This window comes from Neophocaena asiaeorientalis, unplaced genomic scaffold (assembly GCF_003031525.2).
Source record: "Neophocaena asiaeorientalis asiaeorientalis breed wild unplaced genomic scaffold, Neophocaena_asiaeorientalis_V1.1 scaffold606, whole genome shotgun sequence".
Taxonomy (NCBI): domain Eukaryota; kingdom Metazoa; phylum Chordata; class Mammalia; order Artiodactyla; family Phocoenidae; genus Neophocaena; species Neophocaena asiaeorientalis.
Genome location: NW_020173687.1, coordinates 3,271,342 through 3,295,447, shown reverse-complemented (window position 1 = coordinate 3,295,447; position 24,106 = coordinate 3,271,342). Strand labels below are relative to the sequence as shown.

General features: G+C 46.9%; 1 protein-coding gene and 1 long non-coding RNA gene across 3 annotated transcripts in view; both read right to left on the bottom strand.

Moving 5' to 3' along the window:
- Positions 1-12,164: 12,164 nt before the first annotated feature.
- Positions 12,165-17,252, bottom strand: LOC112402979 (uncharacterized). 2 transcript variants are annotated; one of them, XR_003003798.1, is made up of 4 exons: positions 16,716-17,252; positions 15,997-16,222; positions 14,537-14,658; positions 12,165-12,419 (listed from the first exon to the last, which is right to left on the bottom strand). It is a non-coding gene; the product is annotated as an uncharacterized LOC112402979 (long non-coding RNA). The 2 variants fall into 2 exon arrangements; XR_003003797.1 differs by having other exon boundaries at positions 15,997-16,749; positions 16,901-17,252.
- A 405-nt stretch (positions 17,253-17,657) lies between these two features.
- Positions 17,658-24,106, bottom strand: part of CDH26 (cadherin 26) — a 38,451-nt gene continuing 32,002 nt past the window's right edge. The window contains 2 exon segments of the mRNA XM_024750180.1: positions 17,658-20,851; positions 22,007-22,081. Coding sequence (XP_024605948.1) covers positions 20,618-20,851; positions 22,007-22,081 — 309 coding nt within the window. The 3' untranslated portion in view covers positions 17,658-20,617.

Below are 24,106 nucleotides of genomic sequence, written 5' to 3'. Positions count from 1 at the left end.
GTCTAAAAATAAGGTAAACATAAAAGAAAAAACAACAAAAAAAGCCCACTTGAATCCCACCACCAATTAACGTTTGGTGCTAACTTACATGTGCCCATGGAAATACATTTGTACTCACCCTGAACAGCTTGATCACCCATTTATTATGTTATGCTAACGTAACAGTAACATCTAGGGCTTTAAATGTCCCTACCGTTGGTAATACTTAATCAGAATTCTCCTCCAGTTACAGAAGGGAAGTGGTAATTACGAATTGAGATGTCAAGAACGAGAAATTATAGTTATCAAAACTGAATGCAGTTCCTTTTTTCCCCTTTCTAATTCTAGAAGATTTGTGTGACTTTAGGCAGCTTCTACCTGATTCTGCTAAGTACATTCCCTACTAATTAATGTCATTTTTATTTTTAAGGTCAACAGTGTCCCACCAGAAAATGATGGTCTTGCTAATCAAAGGTGGGGTTTGGAATTCAGTTTCTTGATAAACCAAGTGAGACTGTACTTTCCTTAGAAGCTGGATTGCAATTTTGAGTTTTTCAGTGCCCTGTCAATATTTGGTTGAGACAAAATAAATTAGTAACTAGATGTGGCCTTTTAGAATCTCAAAGGACTGAAGAGAATTGCAGACGATGCTTTTATGTCTAATTAGAACACGAGCAGTCTGTGAACATCAGACATCAAGCACACAGTGCTGGCGCAGAGGTTTGCCCACACTCTTTTCTTCTTTAGGCAATTAGAAACAGCAGACTTGCTATTTCCCAGTGTGTGAGTACAGGGCAGTGCAGGGATGCAGTCACCACCACCATCACGAGGTTTTGTTGTATCCTCATCCACCTTATGGTTTCCTTCCTGTAGTTCTTGTGATCTACTCACTTTCTAATTACATAATTTTTTTAAAGTACATCCTTGTGAATAAAAATGAATGTGACTAGAAACCGGCTATACTGTAAAATATATATAAAACAAATGAAACCACATAGTTAAATTCTATCTATATTCCCTTGCCTGACAAATCTCTGACCCTAACGTCTGAGTCTAAGTCTGTTACAAGGGACTTGAGTAAACAGAGGGGAATTCAAGACCCAACTGCGCTGAATGGAGACTTTCTCACCAAGGATTTCAGAAAGACGGAGAGAGAAATAGAGGGGCAGTAAATCTCCCATGAATTCAACAAGTCTGTGCATGTCTACTTTAGAGCAGGTGCTAGCACACACTAGGCAATGATCGTTAGTGCTGTGTCTTCGTGGCCCCTGAAAGTATCTCATGAGCCACATAAAAATGTAAAATCCTTGGGTGTCACATGCCCCCCAGTTTAGAACTGACTCTGTGGTTGTAGAGAGAACGGGCACTTGGAATTGCTGAGCATCGGAGACTGTTGTGAGGATGGGAGAGGAAAGGGCTATCAGTCACTGCGCCCCTGGCGCCACAAACACCCTCCTCCTCACCACGGTCACTGTGATTTCCAGGGAGACAGCCGGCCTCTACGGCGACCCAAGAGAAGACGGATCATCACGACCATGGCGCTGGAGGGGGAAGACTCGGGACCCTTTCCCAAACTTGCGGGTGAGGTAAGGCAGCTGCTCTAAGGAAGGGCCCCATCATCCACCATCCTCCCCGATTAAGCATGCTGCTGTTGGCGGGAGGCTACGGAGGCCAGGTAGTGGAGTGGTAGGGGCGGCACTGGCCAGGGTCAGGAGTCAGGAGGCCTGGGTCCCAGAGCCCACCCTGCCTCTACCTGAGTGTGTGACTTTGGATAAATCGCTGCTCCATGTAAGAGTGAGCTGAGAAAGTCAGAATCACATATATACATGCAGGGCTGATTCACTTCGCTGTACAGCAGAAACTAACACAACTTGTAAAGCAACTATACTCCAATAAAAATTAATTAATTAAAAAATTAATTAAACAAAAAAACAAAAACAAAACAAAAAAATCACATATGGCAACAGACTGGTTAGTTCCAGCCTGCAGGCCTGTTTTATATTGTACCATGATTTTAAAAATTGGAAAAAACAGGGTGATTGTATTAAAAATTCTGCACATCTAGAGGCTTTTTAAAAATGGGAAGATCTGATTCCTTGGAGAGTACGTCCCCACATGGTAGGAATTTGCTGGGGCCTGAGTTACCCAGGGCGTCACAGTCCCCACCACTCCCTATTGTCTCCCTCACTTTGAGGTTTGAGTGTCAACTGAAGCACCAAAGAAGTCCCATGGGGATGTTGGATGCCAGGATTTTTATACTCGGCTCCTGCTGTTCACTTCCACCACCTTCCTGACCTCCATGGGTCTTTGAGTTACATACTAAGTCCCCTACAGCTCTGACGTTCTATGATTCCTAGAAAAAATTTTTAAATGATTCATATTTGTTCAATATTTATAAAAATAATATATACCTACTGAAAAAAACCCATCTATAGACAGTTTGGAAGGCGCAGCGGTTAACAGTGAATACTCCCAAGGGTCAGGGGACTCAGTGGGTTCATATTCCAGATGTACCACATCCTCACTATACAAATTAGATAGACTTTTTGCCTCCTCATCTGTACAATGGGGTCAACAATAGTACCTTCATTATAGGGTTGTTAAAAGATTAAGCAGGGCTTCCCTGGTGGCGCAGTGGTTGAGAGTCCGCCTCCCGATGCAGGGGATATGGGTTCGTGCCCCGGTCCGGGAAGATCCCACATGCTGCGCAGCGGCTGGGCACGTGAGCCATGGCCGCTGAGCCTGTGCGTCCAGACCCTGTGCTCCGCAACGGGAGAGGCCACAGCAGTGAGGGGCCCGCATATCAGAAAACAAACAAAGAAAAAAAGATTAAGCAGGTTAGTGCAAGTAAGGCAATACATAAGCTGACTCCTTCTAAGCAATTTGTAAAGTAAGCTGTATGATTATTACTCTTCTTTGGAGGGATAATCAGTATGGACAACTTGGTATGTATCCTTTCAGATGTTTCTTCGCACAGTCACTAATATGAATCTGTATTAACAAAATGGGATCGCGCTGAGTATACTGTCCCGCTGGTGGCCTTCCTTGTTTTACCATGTGTCACAGCCCTCATTCTGGGGCAGGGAATATAAATCCTGAAAAGCTGCAGAGCCCCATGCCACGTGAGGGGGAACCACTACACGATTATTTCCATAGGGATGGACATTTATGTTGTTTCCAACTTTTCACTATTACAAACCAAACTGCCGCTATACCCCTTGTTCCTTCATCTCTACCTGTTTATTTCTTTAGGGTAAATTCTCAGATCTGTAATTGCTGCGTATGGTTCTTTACAAATGCCTTTGAATCTTAGCCTAGATATTTGATAGGCATAGTGGCTTATTCTCACCCTCATTTTTCCCTAATTTTTTCTCCTTCCAGCTGTTCAATAATTTGTCTGCCGACATGGAATTAGTATATTTAATCATTGGACCTGGTGTAGACAAATATCCAGAGATTGGTTTGTTTTCTATAAAAGATAATGTGAATGGAAAAATACATGTTCACCGCCCTCTTGATCGAGAGAAAACACCATCTTTTATGGTACTTAAAATTTGATACATTCTAAGCTTGGATTTATTGTAAAAGTCTTGCAGGAATATTGTATTCGGTAAGCATTCTGTAAGCTGGCTGTGTGCCAGGTTCTGGGAGACTGACATCTTATAAAATGTGCCATGCTTTAGAAGTGAGCCTGGGACACAGAGGTTAATTTTGTAATCTTCTTTTCCAGTTCTGGACTTTGGCTTTGTAATCATATCTGTAATCTGTGAACTGCTACAGGTCTCCCTTCTAATGACCAGTATGCTGATATGATTCAGGATATCTGAAAGCATTTGGCTATAGAGAGACAGAATGTTTATAAAATGGGCTGATTTAGTCTTTGATGAGTCATAGTTGAAATCTATGGAGAGAAGCTACAGACAGACTCCATGGATTACATAATGATGAATGAGGAATTGCAGCCCTTGGTGATGGTTTCTTACTGTGAGTCTAGGTGTTCTTTATGATTTCATCACCCTAATACCATGGTCTACCAGGAAGCTGAAATTCAAGTTCTAAACCACAAAGGAAATTCAAAATAAGAATGCCCCAAACCACATGGTGGTATCTCGTGCTACCAGCCTAAGCTTAACGGGCTTCTTAGGAAGTCTGCAGCCGTGTTCTGGTTTGACGTCTGCTGGAACCTGTGCTTGGGTCTCAGGCCTGCTTGGCTACACATTGCCTCCTTCGGGGGGAAGAAGTAATTTGTGAAGGTTTTCTCCAGTGACTCAAAACTTTTATATACAAAGTAAACTATATACCCTTAACTCATTGATGGGCTTGGACTCTCTAATTCTTAAACAGGCAGAAATTCTCCCAGACTCCAAAAGACATGCAAAGATGACTGTCTAGGTCTTCTCTCTCCATATAATCCCTCACCCGCCTCCACAAAACATGCAGTGTTTGTTTAAAAGAAGGAATATACAGTGGTCATAAAGGAGACCCTGGGACAGCACTTCTCAATCTCTACTGAGCAAATAGGTCACCTAGGAATCTGGTTAAAATGTGGGTTCATCATACTTGTCCTTTTACATCGATTTCTGCAATTATTTACTAGTTGGTCCCCTCTGACTGTAAACTTTCATGAGGGAAGGTACAGGCTGGGGACTCCAAGGCCTGCCTCCACTGCCCCGAGGCGCTCGGTCCTACCACCTGCTTTACTTTCTCCTCAACACCTTTCATTACCTGAAATGTATACCTGGATGGAGGTCCTCACAGCCCTGCCGGTCCCTCTTCACCCGTCACAGCACCGCCTGGCCCTGGCGACTGCCGAGTGTGAGAACCTTGCCCGGCCTTGGTGCATCTGAGCAGGACTTACATCTCCCACATTCTCTTTGCTCTATGTTCCAGGTCAGGGTTGGCCAGGAGAGAAGTCTCTGGGCCGTCAGGAAGGCAGACATGAAGCGGAGTGAAATGGGCTCTGATGGGCCGGGCCTTGTGGAAGCTCCTGCTTGTTGCCTCTGATGGGGCCTCACCTGATTGTCCTGGGGCAGCAATGGGACCAGCGGCTCCTCCAGCTCCAGTGAGTCGTGGACCAGGTGCATGACCAGCAATGTGTGAGGGTGACCATCCAGCCAAGCATCTTGTGGACTCAGAGGTGGTGTGAGACAGAGGCAGGCTCTAGTCCATCCTGGGGGCTCCAGTTTCTCCCCGCCCCTCCTGCTCCGTGTGCTGCCCTGCTCACCCCGGGAACTGCAGGCCAACCACCCAATGTGAAGGCATCAGCCTTCCGGAGACTCGCTCACCTCCTTCATCACTGCATAATGCCGAGCCCCATCATAAATCTTTTCCCAAATCGCTCACAGGGTTCGATCAAGGAAGCACAACTTCTTATCAACACAGCCCTGGACTAGATGGTCCCCGAGGCCATGATTAAATTCGGGGGGTCACAGGTCAACGTGAGAATCGCATGAAAGTCGTGCGCTCCGTCACAGACACATACTTGGATATAAGACGTTTGGCCCAATAGTGGGTGTTTGACCAGTGGGTCTCAAGCTTTGATGTGCATACATGTCACCTGGGGATCTTGGTCTCTTATTGAAATGCAGACACAGGGGCTGCAGTTCTGGGGTGGGGCCCAATATTCAGCATTTCTAACAAGCTCCCCGGGCAGTGCCAGCACTGCTGGTCCACGGACCACACTTTGAGTAGCCAGGTGTCAGAGGGTTCACGGACCGCATGTGAGGAGAGGTCCACAAAGGTTTGCCCAATAGTTTGACTGAACAGTTTGTCCAAACTTTCACACATGGGGAGAGGTACAGTGTGATACACATAGCAGATTCTCGATAAATATTTGCTGAACGGATGAATAAATGTGCAGTTTTCACAACAGTTTATCCTAAGTTGATCTCCCTTGGCCATCTGGACCTCCATGCTCCCTGTTACACCTCGCACCATTCATTTGTGGGTGTTCAAGGACCATGGACCCCTGTCACCAGTATCTTCACCACAGTCTAGTCAGAAAAGTGAGCCAATGGCTCAAAGGCTGTGGGCACGGCTCTCAGAAGCAAAGAAGAAAGGTAAGGGCAGAAGGTTCGGGTTTGGGCAAGCATGTTTAAACTCAGGCTCCCAGGGCCCCAGCCCAGACCTGCTGAAAGAGGCTCTGGAGGTGGGACCCAGGCATCTGCATGTTAACAAGCTCCCCGTCTGGCACATTCCATCCATCGTTGCTGTGTATCCTGTAGCCATCCGTCCTTAGCGTGAACCAGCTTGCGCCAGGCGCCGTGTACCACAGAAGCAGGTAAGACAGCACTTGCCCCCAGAAGGCTGGCCTGCAGTGGGCTGGGCAGGCATACAAGCCAGGAGGGGGCATACTTCCCCAGTGCCACGTGAGGGGCAGTGTGAGTGGCCGGGGGCCAGAGGAGAAACACGACCTGGTCACGGATGCTGGCTAGGCCATCCCAGCCGGCACCCGCAGGCCAAGCATGGGAGAGACGGGCTGGAGGGGCACACCCAGAGCCTGGTCTTCCCTCCAAGAACACAGCATGCGAAAGCTGCACCTCGTGGCCCCACCCTTACGCAATGGGTGTGAATGGCCCACGTTCTGTAAGTGTCCGGGAAGCGCTGGAATATCGCCTGCTCTTTAGAACCTAAACGAATATCGCCCGTCTGAAGACAGTTTGCAGTAAAATAGTCTTGATCATTATTGGGAGTTTGACCTGAACCTGCCAACCGCCATGCTCGATTTAAAATCCTTCCATCCGGAATTATTAGTTAAGGGCAGTTTATCAAAGTAAAGATGGATGGTATAAGCAAATTTTGCTGCCGGCATTCAGAAAAACATGTCATCCGCTGCCATTCAGCGAAGTTCTTTAATCACGGCTGAATGAAGGTTACCAGCTTTGAATTATTAGTTAATGGCATCTCTGCAGAAGAATGATTTCCTGGGCACCTAAACTTTGCAAACGAACGCAGATCCTGAGTTGCTGGGTATTTCATCCAAAGCTGAAATGTGCATTATTGGGACAATCCGTCTTCACAGTGAAAACAAAGTCCAAAGCAGAGGCTAACGTTTAGCCTTGAGCTCCGGTCTCTCTGTGCATTCGAGATGTCGGGGATACTGAAGCCTGAGGCACAGGACAGTCCCCAAATTTTCTGTTCACCTACAGCCTGGAAAGCACCCCCTCAGCAGGCCTCGCCACTTCGGAACAGCCGTCAGGAGAGACGCATGCTTTCAGTGACTGTGACTTGGTCACCCTTCTCTAGGGCCCTGTCCTGAAACACCAGCCCAGCCGGGCCAGCACCATTCACTGTCCCACACATACCAGAGACCTGACACCAGCCCCCAGCCCAGCCCTTCCTTCCCGAGAGGGACAACTCGCCATCAGGCACCACTCACCTGGACCCACCTCAACCCTGCCTGTCGGCACAGCAGTTCTCAGGGACCATGGGGAAGGAAGTGAGGGGGACCTGTCATCTGCCTCAGCCATCGTTCTCAGACTTCCGAGCATCAGAGCCCTCGGGAGGGCTTGCTAATACACATAGCACTGGCACCACGCTGGTTTCTGAGCCTGTAGGCCCGGGGCTGGGCCTCAGAATGTGCTCTTTAAGGAGTTCCTGGGTGACGCCACTGCTGCTGGGCCAGGGGCACCCTGCTTTGAGAACCGCTACTCTAGTCTGAGCCAGAGGCTTCTGGGCCAGGACAAAGGTCACCAGGAGCCCTGGATAACACCCCACAAGGGATCCAAAGTGTGGCTTCTAATTTAGCCTCAGGACTCTGGCCAAATCCTACCTTCAAAAATAACTAGACTTAGGATCATGACCTGGCCTTATTAATCATGGCCCATGAGATCACTCAGTGCACCGAACGAGGGCTCCCTGCCTGTCCAGACCTGGGAGCATCAACCCAGGCAGGTCAGCAGTGCCCGAGGACCCTGGGCCAATCCCCACTCTCCCCTGACCAGCAGTGAGCTGTAAGCAGCCCGTGGGGCCCTGGTGAGCAGAGCAGAGGCAGCAAGGGTCCAGCCAGGTGAACTTGCCATCGTACACATCGTACCATGTGTACGATGGTACACAGAGAAGCTCTGTGTGCTTGCCACGTACTAGGTGCTCAGTTAAAGCAGCTGCCATGAATTATACTATTAAAGAGCCGCTCCACCCGGTTCCGCCCCACGAACGTCTGCTTGAAGAGATGGCTTGTGCTCGTAAATCATTACATAACAGTCTTGCGTTTCGTGTGATTTCTCAGTTAAGTGTCTTCCCTGTTCATAGCCGGGGCATTAATCAGCTCCCCCAGCCCCTGCAGCAGGCTGGTCAGGAGCAAGAGTTGGACAGAATTCCTGCCCACAGCTGTCCCTCCTCAGAAGCCGAGACACGAAAGCATGTTGCTGGCACCCAAGTTGCCGTGAGTTCTACTTGTGACTTGCAGTGATCTCAAATGCAGCTTCCCAGAGACAGTGGGGGAGCATTTCTGAAGCCCTGTCAGGTTAAAGCCCCGCCCCTTCCACCTGAGGGGTTCATTTGCTAAGGAGCCAGCAAAGTCTTGCCGTTAAGGTATCAGAACAGACAGAGGGCTCGGCTGCACAGCTCTGAAAATCCCTTAAGCAAAGGAGCTGAAAGTGGCATTTCATTTGAGCCCGAGTACTAAGGCCGTCTTGGCAGAAGCTGAAGCTGGGAGCGTCCTGAGCTGGCTAACCTTTGTGGCCGGGCGGCCCGCCTGCTGCCCGTGTTAGATCAGCTCTCCCCGGGGCTGCCTCTGGAGAGCAGTTTTCTAAATGCAAGCCCTCGGCCCATGCCCAGGGTATTTTTAGCCAATCTCCTGGTGCCCAGGGCTCTGCGGCTATGATTAGCATGGGGCCAGAGAACATTCCTGAACTGTGAGTCCCTGCTCTAGGCTGGGCTGATTCCCACGGCTACTTTAGCACCGTGTGGGCTCCCTCCTGACCCTTTCCCCAGAGCTCAAAGCTCCTCCTGACCATTCCGAGGACAGACTTTGGCCCTGCAGGTCCTAACACTGGGAACAAATCAACCCCTCGTGGTTAACAGCAGCAGGGACGCCGCTGCCCCCACTGGGAAGAATGTGACATTACTGACAAAAGAGCCACTCGCACTCAAGCCAAACTTCAAGTGTAGAGCTTCTAAGCTGGGACGGACAGAAACACCCTCTGGCCCAGGGTTCCTGAATCTTCAGCGCTCCTGGGCTTTCCACCTTCACTGTTTTTACCTCTTCCCTCTCATACTCTGTGACGTTATTGCTACTCATGCACTTTCGTAACCAGTATATTAACTTTAGCTGCATCCCAAGAACTACCATATATAATTTCATGGGTCTGACATGCTAGTTATTCTTTTTCTTCCTACTATGCTTTAAAGGAGATTCTATTAAAATTTGTAGAAAGAGAAAAAGAAAGTCTTCTGTGTGCCTCTGGTAAGCAGTAATGAAACCAGTGGAGAGGAAATCACACTCTAGAAACACCACTGTAGTGCAGTTCCCACGGTTCACGCAGGAAAAAATATTTATTGCCAGGCCTTGGCGTATGTTATTTCCTCTGCCATGTTTTCTCTCTCTCCCTCTCTCCCTCTCTCTCTCTCTCTCACACACACACACACACACACCTCTTGCCCACCTGGATAACTGACACCTCCTCCAGGAAGCCATTTCCAAGGCCCTAACCTCCGAGAACAGACACATGACCCCCATTACATTCTCCTTAGCCCTGGGGTGGCCTGACAATTCTACTGCCTATTATGCTCTGCTGGCTCCTTGCAAAGACCCCTTTTTGTTAAGGGGTGATAAGGAGGGTGAGCTCTGGACTCAAATGTCCCCTGTTCACTTCCTGGCTATGCGGCCCTGGGCAAGTTACTCGTCTGTTGTCCCCAAGTCTGCCTCCCTCATCTACAAAACGAGGGTGATAACAGAATGTGAGAAATAACGTAGGGAAATGTTTAACATAGGCCTGGCACTTAATCAGTGCTCAATAAATATTCGTCGAATGCATGAATGCATGAATGGATGCAGTCTGTATACAGGCTGAACTTAAACAATAATCCACAACTTATTTAAGAGCTACTAACAATCTTATTTAAAATACAGGTTCCCAGACCTGCAGCCAGACTTCCTAAGTTAGATCTAGAACCTGTATTTACCCAAGCCCTCAGTGTGATTGTTTCAGAACTAGCCTATTTCTTCGTAGGGACAGTGCTCAGAAGCTGAGTGACCACTGAGAATCCGTAGATGCTTCCACAGATGCAAAGTCCCCAGGTCACCTCACATTTTCCCGTTACCCTCACACTGCACGCACCATTGCTTAAACTTACAGTGGAGCTCTCTCTGAAGCTACGGCAATAGGAGTTAGAAGTTAGCATTTAGAGACCCTTCCGTGGGAATGTGGTGTCTAAATAATAAGTGATTATGATGATCTTGGTGGTGGTGGTGGAGACGGTGATGGTGGAGACGGTGGTGGTGGTGGTGGTGATGATGGTGGTGGTGGTGGAGACGGTGGTGGTGATGATGGTGGTGATGGTGGAGACGGTGGTGGTGATGATGGTGGTGATGGTGGAGACGGTGATGGTGGTGGTGGAGACGGTGGTGGTGGTGGTGGTGGTGATGGTGGAGACGGTGATGGTGGAGACGGTGGTGGTGGTGGTGGTGATGATGGTAGTGATGGTGATGGGGATGGCAGTGATGATGGTGATGGTGAAGCTGGTGGTAGTAATGGTGATGAGAATGTTGATGATGGTGATACCAATGATTTCTCGAAAACCTACAAGAGAGGGATTGTTGTTTTTCTCACTTTACAGACAAAGCAACAAAGGCTCAAAGTGTTGAATAAACTTAATCATAAAGGAGGTGAATGATGGAGCTGATTTCAAGCCCTGGCCTTTTCCCAAACCACAGCAGATGTTCTAAACACCTACAGTATGTCTTCCATACACAGTGTTTTCATCCTCTGTGGGACACCAGGGCTGGAAATATGTTAGGGCTACATTCAAGTTCTTCACAATTCCACCATCTAAATCTGCCAGGAATTCCCTGGCAGTCCCGTGGTTAGGACTCCACACTCTCACTGCCAAGGGCCCGGGTTCGATCCCTGGTCAGGGAACAAAAATCCCATAAGCCGTGCGGTGTGGCCAAAAAAATAAATCAGGGGCTTCCCTGGTGGCGCAGTGGTTGAGAATACGCCTGCCAACGCAGGGGACATGAGTTCGAGCCCTGGTCCAGGAAGATCCCACATGCCACGGGGCAACTAAGCCCGTGCGCCACAACTACTGAGCCTGTGCCCTAGAGCCTGCGAGCCACAGCTACTGAAGCCGTGCACTCTAGAGCCCGTGCTCTGCAACAAGAGAAGCCACTGCAATGAGAAGCCTGCCCACTGCAACAAAGAGCAGCCCCTGCTCGCCACAACTAGAGAAAAGCCCGTGCGCAGCAACGAAGACCCAACGCAGCCAAAAATAAATAAATAAATTTTAAAAAACGAAAAAAAAGATTGAATTAGATTGTGTTGTTTAAATCAATCAATCAATCAGAGTCTCAAGTTTAGTTTCTGACCAACAAACACAAGAATAGAAATCCATCTCACGGTGGTGGAGAGCTAATGTGCTTTCAGCATCCATGTGTTCCTCTCCGTCTCACAGCCTCCCTTAAATTCTGGCCAATAGAATTTAAGAGCCACTGTGATTTCTTCATCTTTTCCCTGCCGCAACAAACTTGGAGGCCCAAATTGTACAGTTACTGGCTTTTGCCTACATGAGAAATAAACCTTTGTTGGGTTAATGGAATTTGTGGATTTATCTGTTAAAGCTGCTTGCACTAACTTTCCTAACATAGAAATTAATTTCAGGGTTAATTTCTCATTCCAACTTCTCCCATTCATTGCAACACTCAGGCCTATATGGTAGCATTTTAATAATTATAGTCATTGAATTATAATACTGTTAAATTATTTTTAAATTGTTCTTAGCCTGTACGGCTTTTGAGGAACAACTCAGTGTTTGTTCCATATTAAAAACTGACTTATAGAATGAGTCAAGTCTTGCACTCCATGTCACCAATGTTATTAAAAGCTAAGAGGGGCTTCCCTGGTGTCGCAGTGGTTGAGAGTCCGCCTGCCGATGCAGGAGACACAGATTCGTGTCCCGGTCTGGGAAGATCCCACATGTTGCGGAGCGGCTGGTACCCAAAAAAAAAAAAAAAAAAAAAAAAAAAAATGCTAAGAGAAGCAGACAGCTGTCTGTTGGGGGTATTGATTTACAAATCACATGATAAAGTTAATATACTTCCGAAGTAGGAAATAAAATCTTCAAAAAGACAGATCCGGAAGGTGAAAATACAAAGACAGTGCTTACCTCCCAGCCCCTGATGAACACCCAGAGTGAGGGCGGGAATCATGCAGCGCTCTCACCTGTCCCCTTCCTGCTCTCCCTCAGACTTTCTTCCAAAGAACCTTGCATATCTCGCAAAGCTGCTCACAAAATGCAACAGACGGGAAATTACAAACAGAATTTCATGAATATTACCTTCCTTTCATCTAAAGAACATGAGGAAGTTCTTACAAATAATTAAATTCAATTAACTCTCAAGTATTAAATTTCAGATGCCTGAATCCATAACCAAATCTTTCTAAGGAGGAGAAACCTATTACATGCACAAATATAGAGACTCAAACCTCAGTGACAATAAAGAACTTTCTTGAAAGGGGGCATTTGGGTCAAAGCCCGGTGTTTCCATTTCCCAGGCTCTGCTAGTCTTGGTTTCATCATTTCCTCAGAAATATTCTGATGCAGCCCCTGTCAGCTGTGGCCCAACTCAACAACACTGTCCCTTTAAGCCACTCAAAGCAGGGGGAGTAGCTCACGAGGAGGGGTCTCTGGGAAAGTTTGACTCCTAGTTAAAACCTTTGAAGCAAGTCATTTCATTTGAGGAAATTTTCTTACTCAGGCTGGTTTCTAAAAACCTGAATTAGGCACAAAAGTAACCTTATCAGTACAGGTAATTGTCCAGGGGAAGTTGTGGAGTCACAACTTGGTGCAGGACCAAAGCAACGTTATTAGGAGCCAGCCTCTGTCCTTCTCTCATGTCAGCTCCCCTTCATACTGCCTGATGCGGTGCCCTCTGCCCCCAAAGCTCTGCAGCTTCCCCTCATGGTTGCAAAGTGGCTGCAACTGCCCCTGCACTTACACCCACTCAGGTTCCAGCCCTACCCAAAGACTTGAGCAGAACTCGGCCTGACCTTCATTGGCTCAGATTGGCTGACATGCTCATCTCTGAGCCAATTATGGTTGCTATGCTAACTAGCTTAGGTCATTCATGATCCACCCCTAGAGCCCATGTGAGCAGGGGATGAAGAGAAAGGGAACTGCCCATAGGAATTCCCATATGTGCTTTCCCAGAAGAAGGGTGAAGAGATGCTTGTGGAAAGACAGACATACAGACAGATACCTATAATACCAACAGACCAAAGTTCCTCTGCCACAGTTGATTCTGGGTCACACTGATGTCCCTGAAAGTGCTGAGACTCTGGGGAACTCAGGTGGGAAAACCATCCACCAAAATGAACCCTCAGTCCTACAGGTAGATGCTGATGCCCAGACTGGGGAAGTCTCCAGCAAGGGGGTGGCAGAGCCCTGCATGGCCAGGAGCCGGACCCTTTTTCAGACCACGTGTCCCATTGCGGGCCTGTGCCTGCCTCTGGGCTCTGAGAACTCTAAAGATTCCATGTAGACTTCCTGTTAAGCACAGTGTTTAGCACAATGAGTTCATTTTTCTGGGTTGAAAGCATTTAACGTATGAGTTCTGTCTACTCTAGGTTGATTTTGGTCAGGGGCAAGCAACTCCTGTCTAATTATCTTTATTCTGTTTTCAGTCCCTGCAAGCAGTGGCTTAAGAGCACTTTGATGACAGGACAGTGTCAACCCAGGGTAAGTCGTGTGAGGGTGGCAGCCCTGGCCCAGAGGGAGCCCTCGAGATACACAGTTTACTGCACCGCTTAATATCATGTCTCTCAGCTCATCTCAGAGAGGAAGTTCTTTTAAAACAGAGGTCATTAGCTTCTTGCCGTCCGCACGGTATTTCAGAGCAGGTCTCAGTGGGTCTAGGGCAGGGTTTTTCAACCTTGGCACTGCTGGCCTTCTGGACTGGATCATTCTCTGTTGTGGGGACCATCCCGTGCCCTGTGGGACGTTTAGCAGAATCCCTGGCTCTACCTACCCCTTGCCAGGAGCACCCTCTCCCAAGTCGTAACAACCAAAGTGTCTCCAGACATCACCCAGGGTCCCTGGGAGCAAAATCGCCCTGGGACAACAGGCCTGCGGAAGGAGCCTTTAAAATACAGCCTCCTAGAGCTCTCAGTGGCTGCTGACTTCATTAAACTGGGCTTCTCCCCACAGAGACTGCAAAATATAGAGTGAATTTCAGCTGCTGGAGGTGGTTCATTAGGACGATTTCAAACAATGAAGTCATTCTTTTTTCCCTCAATTAGTTACGCAAATGATTAGTTAAAATGGAAACTGCAGGGTCTGGAGACCCTGAACAGTGGACCTTGGCGATATCATTCCTCAAACCCGGGAAATGCTCACCAACCTTTCCGTGGTGAAGGCCTCCTTCATGGGTTCAGACCTATGTGTGGATCTTCCTGATTGCCAGACATAGCACCATCTTGGTTGACACAAGCATCCTGGTAACACCACCTCTCAAGGCAAGAACTAAAGAATAAAGAATAAAATTGATTGAGCTCACCTGGCCCAGGTGCACAGCGATGCCCGTTTTACGGGTTGTGGGCCCCATCCTCCACCTTCAGCCCCATTCCCAGCCCACAGTGCTGTCACTCAGGCTGATCCCTCACCTGCTTACCCGGCGAGGCCCTGAATGCCTTTCGGCAGTTTCCAGAGATCAGACCCAAGCTCAAAATGATACCGTGTGGACAGAAAAGAGGGTATTTAAAAGAGTCTTGTCACAGGGTAGTGACAACCGTTTTGGAAAATAATTGTAGAACTATATTAAGCCATCACGCAGCACAGAGAAGAATGAAACATTCATTGTACAAATATTTGAACATAATGGAAAAAAATCTGTTCAATGAATAAAATTAACCACACAAGGTAAATACTCTGAAGCACAACGCACATATTTTGTTATGTCAATGTTTTTTCTATTTATTGGTTTGTTTTTTAGGTTATGTAACCTGAGTTAATTAGTACGAAGTTTGGCTGTGAATGACAGAACACGAACCCCCTATAAATAGAGACAAGTGTCTATTTCTCTCTTGTAAAAAGTGAGATGATTCAGGCTCTCATGGTCTCCAGGGTGAGGGATGAGGCTCTAACACGTCACCCCATGGTCGGAAGCCTCCGTTCCCAAGGTCTCCCGATAGTCTGCTTTTACAGCCATGTTCCAGCCTACAGGGAGAGGAGAGGGCTGGAAAGAGGCATCCTGTTCTCCTCAAGGACCCATCTCAGCATCTGCACATATGCTTCTGCCTCTGCAATGTGAGTCCCATCGGCCAGAACATGGTCACCTGGTCACATCTAGTACAAGGAGGGCTGGGAAATGTCATTTTCATTTGAGGAAGCCGTAGCCCTCGCTCAAACTTGGGGAAGAAGGAAAGAAGGGACAATGGGGGTTGGGGGACAGTAGTCTCCGCAGCCGTCCATGCTTTGGCCGCCCACATATCTGCTTGCCCTTCTTCTACACACAGAACCCCTCCCACACACACCCCAAGGGAACCAAGTGCAAAGCCCCACCCAATTACTGCATCTGGCTCACAATCCAAGATCCCAGGGTAAAGCACAGTCCTCTCCAACAGATATGGATGAGGTTCTTCATGGTTTTACAACCTACAAACTAAGTAATAAGTTCTTGGTTCCCAATACACCCAACATAAGGTAGATAAGTAAGAACAGTAAGACGCCTGCGATAAAAATGCCCATTTGGAGAAAAGCAAACTAAGAAACACAATTATCATTGATCCATACACATGAGCAAATCCTGGAGGCAGGAACAGTGAAGACACCTCTGCAGCCGTCGCCGCCCCCGGCCCCTACCTGCGTGCTTGCTGTTGTCTCCCCTGCCACAGCTGACTGGCGTGGGTACCGGAGGGGATGCCCCTCCTGGGACCTGCGTGGTTTTCACAGCTTGCTCCTTGTTTTCAGGGATTGCTTTGGGGTTGAACAATCACAGGCTTTTTCAGACCATGCTGTGGTTTCTTTGGCAAAGCATTTTTTCAGAAACGTAAAGATTTCTGATCTATTTGTTTCCAGCCAGCTCTCTCTGTTGAGACATAGTTTATAACCCTGGAGCGTCTGGCCTGTCCTTGTTGGCCTCCACGCTCGCTTGGCCAACGTCTCCTGTCCCTCAGCACAATGGCACCGCCCACCTTGAGTCACCTGAAGCAACAGGCCTGGGTAGGAAGGCAACATCCTTAAGGTGACTTTTGCCACAAGGCTTACAAATTGGTAGGACGGGGCACTAGTTTTATTTTCCACTAAGTGCACTGCTTTGCACAGAACCTTTCCAATGATTGATGTCATCTGAGAGATGCAGCGGTTGCTTTTTTCAACCCTGCAAGCCTCCAAATTACCCAGTTCTCAGTCAATTTAGATTGCGGGCTTCAGGCAGAGATGGTCTCCATGAGCATAGCTGCCTTACCTTTCATGCCACACCCGCCCTGGCCAGCAGTCACCCATGTCCATCTCTTTTGTGGGACTTTGCTATAAGCAGTGAGAAGCAGCTAATGCATTTCTACATTATGAATTTCTCTTACCATTTCCTTCCTCAATCCTTGTTCAGAGCAAGGGCTGCTTTTCAAAAAACAACAGAGGAGAGTTGTTAGCAAATGCTTTGTTTCTGCACGATATGGGTCACCTGTCCTCTAGCCCCCACTATCTGAGTCTCTGCCCCCGACCACATCCATAAGCCACTGCCCCAAGTTTCAGTTCTGCTACTTACAGCTTACGTATCTTGGTCCTATATTTTGTATCAGTTAAGATTAGATTTGGCCATGAGTGACAGAAAATCCAAAATAGCATCGGCTTGAACAAGACAAATTTAATTCTCTTTCAGTTTGAGTCCAGAGTAAGGGAGTCCTGGGATGGGTCCAGTAGGGCTCCCCGGTGTCAGAGACCTCCACCCCTTCTATCCTGTTGGCGTACCATGCATCAGCTCTAATGACAATGTCCAGGATGGCTGCTCCTGTGCCAGCCATCACATTCTCATTCCAGCCAGTAGAAGAGAAGAGGGGGGAAGAGATGAGTCTACATCTCCATGCTTCAAGGACACTTCCTGGAAGTTGCCTTCCATTGGCCAGAACGCAGTCACATGGCCATACCTGGCGGCAAGGGAGGGTGGGAAATGTCATTCCCATTCTTTCCAGGATGGCTGCTCCTGTGCCAGCCATCACATTCTCATTCCAGCCAGTAGAAGAGAAGAGGGGGGAGAGATGAGTCTACATCTCCATGCTTCAAGGACACTTCCTGTTAGTTGCCTTCCATTGGCCAGAACGCAGTCACATGGCCATACCTGGCTGCAAGGGAGGGTGGGAAATGTCATTCCCATTCTCGATGGCCAAAAATTCAGGGTTCTTCTATTGAGGAAGGAGAGCTGACAGATATTGAGACAATTAGCAGTTGCTGCAGCCATTCCAGCACCAGTGTCCTCATGCTGGGAAAAATGAAAGGACAAGTCTTTCGTGTTTTTATATCTCCAGCATTCTTTCTCCTCTTCCTTCTTCCTGATGGCAGATTTGTTTGGCCTCTGACACACACATTTCAGGAGAGACAATGACTACCCAAGGTCTGCAGTCTTCTGCCCACATGCCATCTTTGAGGGGACTGTTGCTATGCCTACTTTACAAGTACATAAAATAAGATTTCCTGGGTTAGTGTTTCACTTGGGCAAGTTTTTTTTTTAATACTTATTTATTTTAGGCTGCGTTGGGTCTTAGTCGCGGCACGCGGGATCTCCACTGCGGTGCACAGGCTTCTCTCTCCCTAGTTGTGGTGCGTGGGCTTAGTTGCCCCACGGCATGTGGGATCTTAGTTCCCCGACCAGGGATCGAACCTGCATCCCCTGCATTGGAAGGCAGATTCTTTACCACTGGGCCACCAGGGAAGTCCCTCACTTGGGAAAGTTTTTAACAACCAAGATAGCTTCTGTGTTTAGTAAATCATAAAAGTAAGCAAAACAAACTCCTCTGATGAAAAACTCCATAAAGCCAATGAGACCGTTAATATAAATGGAAACCCAAAATTGATGAAATGCAAAATAAATATTTAACTTATGAGATGGCAGCTATCTTTGGATTGCTAAGTAATTTGGAGGCTAATGTTCTTAATAAAATCACATTTTCTAGGAAAATATTTACTATTTCTGTTTTATTGCCTTCTTCGTTGCCATTAGTAAGACTTCGTTTAATCCATGAGTGTACATAAATTCCACTGGAGGCTAACATTTTTTTCCAAAACCTCCTGGTGCTGATGTTTCTAATGGAAACCTTTCTAAGCATGTAGATAGACCTGAAAATGAACTTGTGGGGAGAACCGGCCAACGTCCAAGAATGTTCCCTGCAGACATCAGCTGGGACAGGTGATAATATATAATATAGTCTGGCATCTAAAGGGGAGAGTCAAAGTATTACATGCCAGGTATGCTTCATACAATGCCAACAGGGCCAGTGTCTCCACTGGACAATATATCCCAAAGGCTTGAGACCTAAGAAAACATATATATAGGATTCAAAATACACAAAGAAAGCAGCAAAATCAAAATTAATACGTGTCTAATTAAGTACCTACAAAATATAACATTTTGTTCTTGCTAAGTGTTAAATTTGGGATTCATGAATTTTTCATGAGCATTTTATTACTTTTGAGAACAATCAGTTGGAGAGAGCCTCATAATGCAAGAATTCACAAATACGCACAATTGCCCAGATTTCATAACCATCAGTAAATGAGCCGAGTTACCCATAGCCAAAAGCAAAGTTACCTAAAACCTTCCTTAATTGTATGGCAATGTATTTGTTTTTAACACAGAGTATGGATATATCTTAATACGTTTGTTACAAATGTGGGGTTCCCAAAAAGAATGCCTTAGACAAGGGGGTCAGCATACTTTTTTTCTTTAAAAGGCCAGGAAGTAAATGTGTTGGGCTTCGTGAGCCATACGTCTCCATCGTGACTACTCAGCGCTGCTATGGCAGCACAAAGGGGTCATGGACGCCCTTAAACAACGTATGAGCACAGATGTGTGCCAATAAAACTTTATTCACAAAAACAGATGTTGGGCCACATTTACCCCATGGCCATAGTTTTCCGTCCCTTGCCTCAGATCCAGGAAGGTCCAGTGACCACCTACTGACCCTTAGCAACCATTCAGACTCAAAAAGTATACTGTCCTAAGATATTACTGTTATCCTGAATTACCCAGAAAATGTCCTATACTCTCCTCGGAATCATTCCAGCATTAGCATAGCTGTTCTACACGACTGTGAGTCAGCTTTAGACTTTCCAATGCTTTGGAGATGGTTTTTCTTCTTTTTCAGTTACTCAAAGCACTAGGTGATACATGAAATAACTATGTACAAACTCTTGAGATCTCTTTAAAGTAAGCATTTGCACAGCTTCTTTAAAAAGAAAGGGAAAGTTTTAAGCTTGCGTCAGCTAAAACTTAGGTTTAATATAGCATTTCACTGATTTGACATAAATGTGCTTCTCCTGATTTATCCCTCAGGTTCAAGAGGGGACTAACAAAAGACTATGCTCATTAATTATATAAATTTTGTAGAATTTGCCACAGGCTTTTAGATATCTAATATATACATTAAAGTGTCCTGGTAGCATTTAAAATTCTGCTTAACCAGTTTCTTATCTATTACTCAGACAAGAAAACTGAGTATATACAGGGCACATGTCCTACTATTTACATTTTTTTAGATATTTAAAGGAAACTATCCCCTCCCCCACAATTTACACCAGTGGTAGGTGGACATGTAGAAATCAATTAAAGTTTGTGGTTTTGTGCATAGATAAAATTTAACCAGAATTTATTCACTCAAAGGCTCCTAAGTTATTTTACTTACATAATACATGCAAGCTAAATTATGTCGGTTTGGTTTTTTTAGTATGTACTGCTCACAAATTTTAAGTATAATCATTTCTCTCATGATAAAATATTTATCTATTTATCTACTCAAAAAGTACAATGGGATTAATATTTATGTTTTTTAAAAGATCACTAAAAATACTGATCACAAATGTTCTAGAAAACATTTCCCTATTTTTCACTTAAACTGAAACAGAATCATAATTATAGAAATTTAAATAAGCACTTAAAACATCTGTTTCCCCAGTTTTTCCCAAATAGCTGGGGGTAATCAGTGGATTATATTTTATTTACCCTCAGAGTTGGGCTATGAGCAGCCATGAGCTGCTTCCATGAGCTGAAGCAAGGCATTACACAATTCACGTTTCTCCAGAAAATCTGCCTGACCAATCAACATTTTAAAAAGTATAACCTGCTGTTTCGCTTTGGTTCAAGATGTCTGGTCTGCAAATGTCCAAGCCTTTAATCCAGACTCAGTTTAACCTCATTCAAGAACTAGAAGGTAATTTTTTTTAAAGGAAGTAAGGAAGAAACATTCTAGAATAGTGATTTCCCCTTCATGAGTTATTCCAGTTCATCATAATATGCAGTTTTTAAGAAACGAAAACCTGACTCAGAATATATTTCTTCGGGTGGAGCCGCCTTTGGCCCCAAAGAGTCCAGCAAGTCGGACGACAGGTCACGTTCGGAGAAGGCGAGAGAACTGCGGGTCTCTACTCGCTCACACTTGCCCTGCTCTGCGTAGACGTGAGGTGGGTAACCAGGGTCTCCCTTGGGGATGTCAGCACCACCGAGCTGCTGCAGGGGAGCCACGAGAGAAGGTAAGTGCCATGGCGGGCAGGGCCTCGTCCCCACTGTCGCAGACGTTTCTACAGACTGGTCTTGAATGAGGTACCTAATTTCTTTGTCCCTGAGTTTCCTCATTTTATAATAAGGAAAATAATAGAACCTGCCCTGGTGGGCTGATGCAAGAACTGAGTTAATACCTTTTGATTCCTTAGGACAGGGCCTGGTACGCAGTGATTATCATCCACGACTTTGCCAAGTAAAGTAACTCTTGGCAGATGACGCCCACCAAGCATTGATCTATTCCTTTGCACTTATTATTTCACAGGTCTGAGCCCCAACTTTCCTGCAATGTATGGGGCTCCTTAGGGTCGGAAGCAGCACCTGAAGCCTGTGTGTGTCCCTCCCTGCGTGGGTTGGGAGCAGGCACACACAGAGAGCGTCTCTCCAGAGCACCTGCTCCAGCCCCTTCCATTTAAGCTACCCATGCGTTTGCCCCAACTCCCAAATCACTGTTTAATTTGCCCAAGAATACAGGGTGGCTGTGTTGAGGAACGTTCCAGGAGAGACAATGTTATTGTCCAATAATTCCCTCCAGCACAGTCAACCCACATCTTTCATAATTTCACAGAGAGAGAGACCATTCACTGTTGTCTGAGGCTGTGCTGATCTGCAGAAATGCCCCTGGAATGAGGATTCCCATGAAAGCACTTGCCATGGACTGAATTGTGTCCCCCCAAACTCCTGTGTTGAAGCCCTAACCCCCAATGTGATGACATTTGGAGGTGTGGCCTTTGGGTGGTAATTAAAGTTACATGAGGTCATGAGGGTGGGGCCCTCACGACGGGAACAGAGTACTTATAAGAAACCTGAGAACTTGCTCTCTCCCCCTCTCTCTCTGCCACATAAGGACACAGCATGACAGTGACCGTCTGTGAACCAGGAGGACAGCTCTCACCAGAACCTGACCATGATGGTGCCCTGGTCTCAGACCTCCAGCTTCCAGAACTGTGAGAAAAATAGTCTGTTGTTTAAGCTGCCTGTCTGTGGTATTTTGTTATGCAGCCAAGCTGACTGACACAGTGATTAGGAGGAAGTGGCCCCAGGTCAGTGTGGGGCCAGATGGGGAAGCAGAACCCATTCACCACGAAGGAGGGGCCTTCCTACCTGACTCAGCATCCCTGCCATCACTCGTACCCTCACTTCCAGGGGTCCTCTGGGCACCACAGTATCCAGGTAAACCTACGAAGCAAAGAAGCAGAGTCCTAACACCACCAAGGACTCACAGCTCCCCCCGAGTTGATGGCCTCTTCTGGCCAGCACACAGGGGGCCACCACTGGGCAGAGGGCTGTCAGAGCTCTCCTTGAGGGACAGCGGGCCAAGGGCAGTTTGATCAGATGTCACCTACGCGTGTGGTGGGAGAGAGGACAGGCCCTGCCAGTTCTGACTGATAGACCCTTCAACACCTTGGCTTCTAGGGAAGAAGTGAGCTGAGCAAGCCGGGCCAGTGGGGTTTGGGACCATTCCACAAACGAGATTTAGCAAACAGTTGATTCCCATGGGGAACCTCATCCCACTTCCTGCTCCCCCGACCGCATGGCTCTTCCCCAGGTTCTAATTTCTCCTCTTCCTGTCCTTGCTGGGTCAGCCGCACCTCATGTGTGGTAGTGGGTGTGCCGCCCTCCACTCATTCACCGGGCAAGTGCTCATGGACCTGGGTCTTGGGGTACCGGCTGAGGAGTGGGCTAGAGCAGTGAGGAGATGGACTCAGGGTGCACCATGTGGGGGCTGCCTGGGAAGCCACAGATTCCCCAACTGTATCATGTAAGTCAGGCCCGCACAGGGTAAGGCGAGGCAGCCTCACTCTTGGGCTCATGCAGGCACGGGGCCAGCACCCAGGGTGAGAGAAACACAGTGATGACCGTGGAAGGTGCAAGAGAGACCTCACCCAGGCTGAGCCTGGGGATCTCTCAGGAGCAGGACCAGGAGACAGGAGCAGAGCGGCCAGGGAGAAGGAAGGGCCAGCAGAGGCCTGGAGGCTGCCGGGAGCTCAGATCTGCAGGCGGAGGACAGAGGCCACCACACGGCCTTAGGCCTCAGGGCTGCAGATTATCACAGGGCATTGGCCAGCCGCTGGGAAGGTTTAAACTGGAGAGTGACATGATACAATTTGTGTTTCTAAAACACTGATGGCTTTATGGCTGAAGTGACTTCTGATAACCCCTGGGTTTAGGGGTACTTAGTGCACTCCAGAAGATGTATGTAAAAAAATTGTAAAGCTTGGAATAATTTTACATGTCCATGAGGATACACACACACACACACACACACACACACCCCTGTCTGTACACATATCTACCTATATACATAAACGCAGCACACCACACCATTGTGAATTGAACTAAACACACTTAGCCAAAGAGAGAGCAAGGGGTGACCCCTACAAACAGCCCTGAGGACCTGCTGCCCAGAGATGCTGTGCCCTCAGTTGGCCACCCTCCGGCTCCCGTGGGCCTCTAAGAGGACGATCCCAGAGACATAGGCCCTTCTTCCAACGTGCTCACGGGTCAGACACCACGGTCCTTCCCGGGCAGTGGAAGAGGCTGCGCCAGTCTCCAAACTCGGGGTCGATTTTGCCTTGAGCCAATTTTAGGGCCTACCATATGCTGAATTTTGCTGCATTTTGCCCCGTGTGTGTCCACTCTTGCCTACAGCACCATTTCCCTTCACCCGGCCTCTCTGCACTGAGACCCTGGCTTCAGCTGTGTCCCCAGGACCTGTGAGTTCTCAAAGATACTTCGGCAAGAGTATTTGAATTTCATTTCAGGGAAAATTATTTTAATAATAATACTTAATGTTATTTTTCTAATATAATGGAGAAGGGTTTACATCTTTTACACTGAGTCCCCCCAACATGTTAATAAAAGCAAAAATTTTATAATTTGCTTTTATGAAACTTGAATGATGCTTTTTGTCTCTTGTTTGCTGAATCAAAGAGAACCTGATATGATAAATTGAGCTCCCTAAAAAATATCTGAAACTGCTTATTGGCATGAATTGAAATTTTCTTGATACTTTAAGAACTAATTTCAACAATGTGAGGCAATGAATTAGGTGCTAAGGTAAAATTTTGCAAACTTCCTCCAAATACCTAACTTCTTTTTTGTTGTTGTTTTCAACCGAGTCACTATTTTTATTTGTTGTTTTGGTAATATGTATATGTTATAAATGTTAATGTACTTCAAAATTGGTACTAATAAAAAACA